This window comes from Perissodus microlepis, chromosome 10 (genome assembly GCF_051167445.1).
Source record: "Perissodus microlepis isolate ML-2025 ecotype Zambia chromosome 10, ASM5116744v1, whole genome shotgun sequence".
Lineage (NCBI taxonomy): Eukaryota > Metazoa > Chordata > Actinopteri > Cichliformes > Cichlidae > Perissodus > Perissodus microlepis.
This window is the reverse complement of record NC_140470.1, coordinates 25,334,561-25,343,785: the sequence shown is the minus strand read 5'-3', so window position 1 is coordinate 25,343,785 and position 9,225 is coordinate 25,334,561. Positions and strand designations below refer to the sequence as shown.

General features: G+C 40.1%; 1 protein-coding gene across 1 annotated transcript; it reads left to right on the top strand.

Annotated features, from left to right (window-relative positions):
* Positions 1-2,305: 2,305 nt before the first annotated feature.
* Positions 2,306-8,245, top strand: orai2 (ORAI calcium release-activated calcium modulator 2). The gene is made up of 3 exons (XM_084940834.1): positions 2,306-2,629; positions 4,231-4,466; positions 5,377-8,245. Exons 2-3 carry the CDS (start codon positions 4,236-4,238, stop codon positions 5,944-5,946), a joined length of 801 nt encoding a protein of 266 aa, XP_084796960.1. The 5' UTR covers positions 2,306-2,629; positions 4,231-4,235; the 3' UTR covers positions 5,947-8,245.
* Positions 8,246-9,225: the final 980 nt, after the last annotated feature.

Genomic DNA, 9,225 nt, shown 5'->3' with positions numbered 1-9,225 from the left:
TCTGCGTGCTTATTATTGAGACTATTATTGTGACTTGTGTGGGCAGGCTTTGAAGCTGTTCCAGCTGTTGTTCCTTCCCAAAACCAAAGCAGCATCACAAACACCCAAACAGAATTAACCCGCCTCCGTCCCAAGGAGTTTGGCTGTTCCCCAGTAAGTATTAAAGAAAAATAAATCAATGAGCAGCAATGTTTGGGGATTTTTTTGCATTATAGTAAACATCTTATTTTGGATAGATAGCACATATGCCATGTGTTTTAATCCACAGAAGATAATTGATAATACCCATTTCCGGGCTGGCTGCTTCTTCCAAGGAGTCATACTTTATTGTATTTTTTTTTTTTTCAAGTTGCCTTGTGCACTAGTTGTCTTTATGCATATAAGACAAGGCTCTGTCATGGTTTGGTATTTCAGCCAGTGGTGTTGGAGATTGATGGAATTATGAACACAGAAAAGGACCGTCAAATTTTGATCTGCCATGCAAAATTATCTAGAAAGTATCTGACTAGCAACAGCTTCAACATGGCAGTAATCCCAAACACACTGCGCAGATGCAGTAAATGCTTACCTGGTTAAAAAAGACACAATTGAACACTATCAGCCATGGATTGGCCTCCTCAGAGTCCAGAAGCAGTGTGGGATCATCTTGACAGAGAGCAGAACAAATGCAGGCAGCATCCAAAGAAGAGCTTTGAATCTCCTTCAAGACCCCTGGAGAACAATTCCTGAAGTTACTTAAAGAAAGTACAGGACAGCTTACCTAAGACACCCAGTTGCTGAAGAGTAAAGGTGGTCACACCAAATATTGATTTTCAAGCTCGTTAGAATTGTATAAACTATGTTTGTCCTCAAATATTGTATTTTCACTGATGTTTGCTTGCTTTTTTAACTACACGTATTTTCCTAGAAAAATATAATGAAATAAGAAGGGCTCCAGACTTTTGCACAGTACTGTAAATCTACAATAAGAACCAGTTATGTTACAGAAGTCAGACACACTTACCTCTCATTGGCCTATTAACAGATTTCTTTACATTAGGATAATACCAGATTTAGTTGGATTTTTTCTTCTTCTTTTACTCCCAATGAGTTAATTTCATCTGCTGATTAGACCACGTGTAAATTTATTGCTATTTATGATCTCTCTGCAGTTATACTGAGATTAAGACAATAATACTTGAGAGTCAGAGTTGGCACGAGGTGGATTAAGATTATCGCTAGTCAGCCTTGTCGAAGGATGTCAAGGGGGGCTGTTGATATGTCTACAGCTGTTTTCAGGACATGTAGTGTTATTGTTCCATATGAAGTTCATCATTTGAGGAATGCAGCAACATTTTTAAAGGAGCATAGAAGTCCAGTGTTTCCCGGATTATATCTGAGACCACTTCAGCACACACACTGCTCTTTACAAACAGCAGTGACTGTTCTGTTTGTAAAGTTTCGCAATTCTCACAGCAGGTGCAAAGGCATGACCAACTACTTTCAGCAACTACATAGGTATTCAACAACAAAAGCATGTATGCAAATTAAATAGACAATTTGTCAAGAGTTACTCTTAAAATATAATTTCAAAAACAACCAAAAAAAGATCTCTACAGGTAAGTAGTTTTGTGCATAAGGCAAGATTTCTCATAATATACAATACAATATTTCAGCCACAGGAAACTGACATGAGTGGCAAGCGTGAGCCTGGCTCCTGGATGAAAAATCTTTAAATAGATGCATCTAAAAAAAAAAAAGTTTTGACAGCAGTAAATGCACTTCCACATACTGGCATTTTGCTAGTGCCAGTGGTGTGAGGGATATAACCACTCTGTCAGCTTTACAGAGGATATTACCTCCAAAATAGCCCTGGATGATCTTACCCACCAGTTAGAGTTAGTTGCACTTTTGAGTTTGATCTAAAATTAACATTACAGGTCTTATTACATACTTTGAGAGGTATAATAACATTATTTAATTTATGTATCTTATTAACCCAGTGAGAGGCCTACTTTAGAGATTGTGACATAAAGCATTGCTGGGTCTAGAAACAATCAAAACATGGTGCAAGTCATTATTTTTCTAAACCCAGTCTAGACAACTATTTGTGCTTATAATGCAGTGTTACTGGGAACAGGATTCACTGTTAAACTTTCTTTAATTATTTTTAAGTGTTTTATGTGGAATTATTTTATGCATTAACAATGAAAGGGGTTTTTGAACAGTCTTCCTTGTATTGTAGGAGACACCGGGAGGCTTCAACCTGCTTTTATTTTGAAAGTTACACGCCCAAGCGGAAACCTTTTATTTTAAGGACTTTAGTTTTCCTCAGCTTCCGTTCTGCGCTCTGCTGGGACCGCACCATCCGAACCAGGAAACCAGGCGGCAGGTGAACTTACTTGGAATTGAAGCGCAACTGTCACGCAGGTTGTCGGGGTATGGAGGAGAGCAGTGCAGTTGGAGGACCTGGTTCAGATGCAGGAGTGAAACGGGGGTACTTTTATTGATCAACTACAAGCCAAGAGCGGAAGTTGTTTGACCAAAACACCCGGAGCGGACCGGAGAGTGTTCATTTGTCGGGTGACAACGTGGAGAGAGGACTGACTCGGAGTTTGCACCCGTGATTCAAAGGCACTTTGGCGGATAGGTAAGACGGAAAGTTAAGGAACAGGCGAACTTGCTGAGAATGGCTAGCTAAATAAGCTAGCTGGTAGAGACCTGCTTTTTCTGAATTTTGTTATGGTGCTCATATCAGATGAAGATGGACTAAGGCTAAAATGCGCACCAGATTTTTTGCATAAGTATTAGCATCTTGTCTTCCGGCTTTTACTGTTTAACGCTGACTGAAATAACAGCGGTATTTTAGCTTTCTGTTAGCGAAACTCTGTAAACGGATCCTGCCAACTTACCAGAGTTCTAAATATACATAGAGACGTAAAGGTGCACCCATCTGCTGAAACGTGTTACCCCTGCAAAACCATGGGGCCACCGTTTTGCACTTGTCTGTGTGTGTGTATATATATAGATAGATGGAGAGAAAGAGAGTGGGCGAGATAGTGCGCACCACTATCTATATATCTAACTATCATAAGTACTGACGCATTAATGGTTAAAGTGCAAACTGTAAAATTCAGTGGTTTGTGTTTGCACAGCCTGTGCTTGCACATCGTGAAGGGAGATAGACGTACTGCTGCTGTGCAGTTTGTTGAATATTGTTGTTGAGTGCATCACTTTAGAATATGCCAGTGGATATGTGCTTATATATACATGCTTAAGTCTTTGCTTTTTTCATGTGTTTTTACTCATGGCATGGCTGTTTGTATTCATGCGTTAACTTTGTCTTTTTTTCCACAATAGTGATTTCCTGTTCCCTCCCTTTAGCTCCCCTGGCTCTTTGCCAATAGGTTGTTGGTGCAAAACATTGTTGAGACAGCCCCCCTCTTCTCTCTCGCTCTCTCACACTCACACACACAGAGTTTTGGGAGTATTTGGATAGTGAGCTCCTGTGATTGATGGTCAGGAGAAAACACAGCAAAGATCAACATTCACAACCGAGCATTTCTTTATATATAAACTTTATTGGGTTACTATGATAACATCGCAGTTAATAAACTGAAGGACTCATGATGTATCTTTTTTTTTTCTTTTTTTGTAATATGTAAACAGACCTAGATATGGGCAGGAGCTGGTAAACCATCTTGGCTATAAATGCTGCAGTATTGTATGGTTAAAAATATGAATGTCACAGATTGATGATTTATGAGCTACAATTGTCCACAGCATCACCAAATGTAAATTTTTGTATCTGATGCGTATCTCCTGTGACCACAAGGGAAGTTTTCTGTTTTCAAAATGAGTCACTTAAAAAAAATGTTGGTTTTGTTAAATGTCCCACAGTACGCTGATCAGAAGGTTAACACTGTCTCCTGCTTCTCAATCAATCATAATTTGGTCATTAATTTGAGGAAGTGCTTTTGAAATAAAGTTCCTGGTAATGTGATAGAATAGCAGTTAAGAGCTGTGACTATATTTAGAGCTAAGAATCACGCTAAAGTGGCTTCATTTTTTGCATAAAAGTGGTACATGTCAAAGGGTTCTTGCAGGAGATTTTTTTAAAAAAAAACCTTTTATGTTATTATCGTTTAAACATGCCACGTGTATTAATCTCATATCTCTAATCTTAATCTGTAATGGGATCTGAGACACCAGGTCATTGATGTGATCCTGTCTCTGCTTCATATCCACCAGGTGAAATGAGCAGTGAGCTGAATGTGCCTATGGGTTCTCCAGCCCTAGGGGTCGCAGAGCATGCCCCAGACAACAGCGGGATGGACTACAGGGACTGGGTGCGACGTAGTTACCTGGAGTTGGTCAGCTCCAACCACCACTCAGTGCAGGCACTGTCGTGGAGGAAACTCTATCTGAGCCGTGCCAAGCTGAAGGCCTCCAGCAGGACCTCTGCACTGTTGTCTGGCTTTGCAATGGTTAGTCAGTGTAGTCTAATATGAAAAATCCCCACTAACCTGCAGGAAGGAAGTGGTTTTAAGTGTCATGTTTGTGCTGTCCATTTGCATTCTTAATGGGACGAGTGTTTTTTCTGACAATATAAATTAAATATATCGTTAAAGTTGATGAATTAAGTTTTTGACAGAGAAGCACATCTTGTGTTCTGTTGTGATCAAATTTGGACAGCAATTTTCCCACAAAGTAACAGCTATATAGTTAACTTAGTTGCTGTTTTGTTATCTCCATAGTAAATTAATTATTTTGCTCATCAAGAAGAAGCATTTGTAGCTGTTCTGGCATTGTGGCTTCTCATCACAGCCTCTGTTGCTATGGAGAGTAAGGCAGACAGAGCAAAACGCATTGCCTTCGAAACAGAATCTGACACTGACCCAGAAACTGAAATTTCATAAACCGCTTCATTTCCCCTGTGTGTGTGTGTGTGTGTGTGTGTGTGTGTGTGTATGTATATATACACACACACACACACACACAGCCACCGGGTGTTTGCTGGGCCAATTCTGGCCCTCTTGCCTTATGCTTGACACCCCTGATCATTGGAGTTAGAGATTTATTCATGCTGAAGCCAACTCAAGCCTCCATTTGAGGGACTGCAGTTTGTTGGCTTTATTTTTCAGCCCTGGAAGCATGGTGGTTGTTATCTGACTTGAGAGTTAACATTCCAGAAAGTTTCTGAAGGCTTGGACTTGCCAAAAAACTGCTCTTTCTTAGTGGCTTAAATACTTCTGACCACAGTTAATGGGACCTCATACAGAAGGGTTAGAAAATGCCTGAAATTTTTTGCGTAGTATAGTTTGCATTGTGTTGGTGTGCTTTGATGTACTCATGGATGTAGAGTAATTTGGATATGTCTCTGTTTAAATGTCTCAGGTGGCCATGGTTGAGGTGCAGCTGGAAGTTCAATACAGTTACCCTCGTCTGCTTCTCATCGCCTTCAGTGTGTGCACCACCATCCTGGTGGCAGTGCACCTCTTTGCTCTGCTGATCAGCACCTGCATTCTTCCTAATGTGGAAGCTGTCAGCAACATCCACAACCTCAACTCCGTCAGTGAGTCGCCTCACGAACGCATGCACTACTACATCGAGCTGGCCTGGGGCTTCTCCACGGCCTTGGGGATCCTGTTGTTTTTAGCAGAAGTGGTGCTCCTCTGCTGGATCAAGTTCTTGCCTGTAGAATCTGGCAAGATCAAAAAGACAACTACCACATCAGCCACCCCTCTGGAAACCACCACCCCCTCGCAGCAGAACCCCGGCTGGCAGGCTGCTCTGGCCTCCACCATCATCATGGTCCCGGTGGGGGTGATTTTTGTGGTGTTCACCATTCACTTCTATCGCTCTCTGGTTCGCCACAAGACAGAGCGCCACCACCAGGAGATCGAAGAACTGCACAAGATTAAGGTGCAGCTGGACGGCCACGAGAGAGGACTCCAGAATGTCTGAAGACATGACGGCAGCTTTAATGACTTCACTTTGTCTCATATATTTATCAAACCCTCTCTCCCTTTTCTAAAATGTATTCTGGTCACTTTTAATACCTTGGACATGTCAGCAGTGAGCTTTAAAGTGTTGCAGTGCCGACAACCAATGTGTTCCAGACTGCTAATTTATTCTTATGGTGAACTTGTATTGTAAGATTTGTGCAGTGACTTTTTTCTGTGCTTTCAATCTTTAATCTGTGCTGATGAAAGGTCAAGTTAAAAGGTTTACAGAAAAAAAGGGCTATTAAGTTCTGTGTGCCATTCTTGCTATATCTCTTTTTTCATGTTAGGGTTGGGAGCTGGTGATGATTCCATTGTTGCAATGTTTGTTCAGTCTGAGAATGACTCGTTTTTTTGGAATCTCTTATAAGTCCTCACTTAATGGCATAAAAGTAACCAATAATTCTCAAAAATTGTTTTGATTAAGCTTTGTTTATCATCTTGCCTTAAGTAATTTGCCATAATGTAATGTGCATTTTGTTTGATTATTGTCTTCTCTGAAAACTGGTCTCTATGCTCAGCTTTATTTAGGCATAATTGTGACAGAGAGAGCCATAGCGTGCAGTATTTGTCATGCAAAGTGTAACGATACTTTTGAATGTTCAGCTTTTCCTACTATTGTTACTGAAAACACGTTTCTTTATGCATCTGTACCATCCCTCCCACGCAGATGCCATTTTGTGGGAGGGATCATTATATTAATCATCGTATACGTGACGTTATTATAATGAGCCGAGCTACTCACAAAGATGGAAGAGATGCTCATAATCCTGTGACGCGGTTATCATATTGACCAAGGTTTTACTTAACTTGAAAATGACACATTTAGGTGCCATCAGATTCAAGTTAAAGAGTGTGTGTCTGAGAGGGGTCTGAGTCTCAATCCAGAGTGGAAAAATTCTACTTTAGAGAGAGGTTTGTAGAAGGTCTTTGGTGTCAATCATGGAATTGGTCAGTTTACCTTTTTTTTAATTAGTTGTACCAAGTTAAGGTTTAATATTTTTACAGCACTTATATCTGAACACTCATACAAGCCACATTCACCCACAAAGCACTTTCTGAATAACATGTATGCACTGGAAGCTATTTCTTACCCAGTGCTACTTAGACACAATCTGTAGGAGCTGGGAATCAAACCACCAACTTTCTAATCATTAGAGAACCTGCTCTACCTTCTGAGCCACAGCCATCCTGATATAGAAAGACGCAGCTTTTTGCACCTACATGCTTCACTCTATAATGAAAGGCAAAGTGTAACTGCCAACAAAAACGCGAGTTGTGTGTAATCGTCAGATGGATTCTGTGAGAGACTCAAAGATTTGGATTTGTATAGCAAAGTCAATACTTGATTTAGGTTTGATGAAATGCTACTGAACCCCAGACCTCATGCATTATGTGGTGGCCTTATTGCTCACCCTCAACCTGCCCCTCCAGTGGGGTATACAACAAACTGCAAGCAGCTGTGTGGTGTCTCTGTTCTGACTGGAGGGGAATTGTTTAACTAAGTATCTATTGTTGGTATGTCTTAAAAAAAGCTGCATTCTAGTGTTTTTTCAGCCAAAATCTCACAAATGCCTCAAACCTTTTTCTTTCCTTTTTATTCAAATAGCTTTTACTGTCTGTTAAGACCTTGGATCCTTTGTAAAAGATGTCAAATGTGTCTATTCTGTATATACTGATGATGCACAAATTGCTTAAATATGAATGTGTTACTGTCCAAATATAGTTCTGCCTTACAGAATTATTGCCTTTTATGAAACGCTGTTTTGCTAAAGGTCATAACACAAGCACATCTTTTGTTGGAAACGCAGTGAAGCTAAAATGTGAGTTGGGTGTCATCCAAATATTTGGAAGAGTCACGTATGAACAGTCACAAAGTGCATGTAACGAGCATGATATATGGTGTTTACAGTTTACAGTTTTTTTTTAATGTTTTCAGTTAAGTGCGGGTCCATGAACGGAAATCCGCACGGCGAATGACGATGTTTGAAAAAAGAAAAATGTTCAAAACAACATTCCAAATATGACTGACCAAAGTGTTGCTCAGTTATGTGTCGTTTCTTTCTTTTCAGAACAGAAAAAAGTGCACTTGTAGTTTAATTGTACAGTAAGTAAGTGTCGGTTTCTTATCAAAGAACGTCCTACATTGTGTTGTGTTTGTTGCTTCTTAAATGGATACTGCAGAGGACACGGAGACCTGTGCTGTAAGATAATTAACACCCTGAAGGCTACCAAAAATAAAAAGTTCTCTGTGTCTTTTATGTCCACGTCCATTTTTAGGCACTGTGAAAAATAATGATTTATCTTCACTCTGTCTATTGAAATGAACTGACCTTGTGTGGATTGACTAATGGCCACAGGAGGAAATGGTACTTGAGAAAAAGATAAATAAAAGCTAACTTTTCCTGTCTTGTTGCTCCTGTCCCAACCAGGTAAACTAGTTCTGATAATCTCAGGATGAGACTGAGGCCTGAAATGTCCAAACGTTCTTAAAAAAAACCAGTCTTGTAATGTGAGGAGGTGTTATTGAGGTAACAGGTCACACTGTGTTGTTTTGTGAAGCATTCCTGCAGTGCTACATGCTAATAGTAAAAACATCTTCAGACTACTGCTGTCAAAAACATAATGTCTTAGACAAACCTTTGTAAGGAACTTTATTTTAGTGATAAACGTCCTTCAGATGTTCTTTGCACATTTCTTGAGAAGGCCGTGAGAACGTCTTCAACGCTGTGGGAGGATTTCCTGCTAGCTGGGAACTTGCAGTTGCCAGTATTACAAAATAACTGTGATTGACTGTGACTGATTAGCAAGCCAAAGACATCCTGAACAGCACGAGACAGCAAAAAAGTAAAAGATCTCCAACATGCAATATCAATATGATAGTGCACTTTTTTAGCATTCTGCATGGCTTGAACGATCCACGGTATTTAAGGCCAGAGAGGTTTCTGTGTGTGGCACTGAGTTAAATCATCACTCTTAACAGTTTGATAAAAATGCTAAACAGTGATGATGAATATGGTGAGCAAACAGGAATTCTTGTACTCCTCAAATGTAAATTCTGCTTGAAATCCTTTGTTTAGATGAGTGTCACCAAGTGAAGTTTAGCCCATGTCTAAGACTAGTGCAATGCTCTCTATGAAGCAGCGAGCATGCCTCTGCTCAGCAGTGGAGGACATTGTGCATATTTTGAAGCACTTAACCTTTGAAAGACTCAAGTCTTGTAAGAGAAACAGAACTCTGT

Excerpts from the sequence above, each read along its gene's own strand:
- orai2 (XM_084940834.1), top strand. The coding sequence starts at position 4,236 with ATGAGCAGTGAGCTGAATGTGCCTATGGGTTCTCCAGCCCTAGGGGTC. Across the intron at positions 4,467-5,376 it reads TGTTGTCTGGCTTTGCAATG|GTGGCCATGGTTGAGGTGCA; the intron begins GTTAGTCAGTGT and ends TAAATGTCTCAG.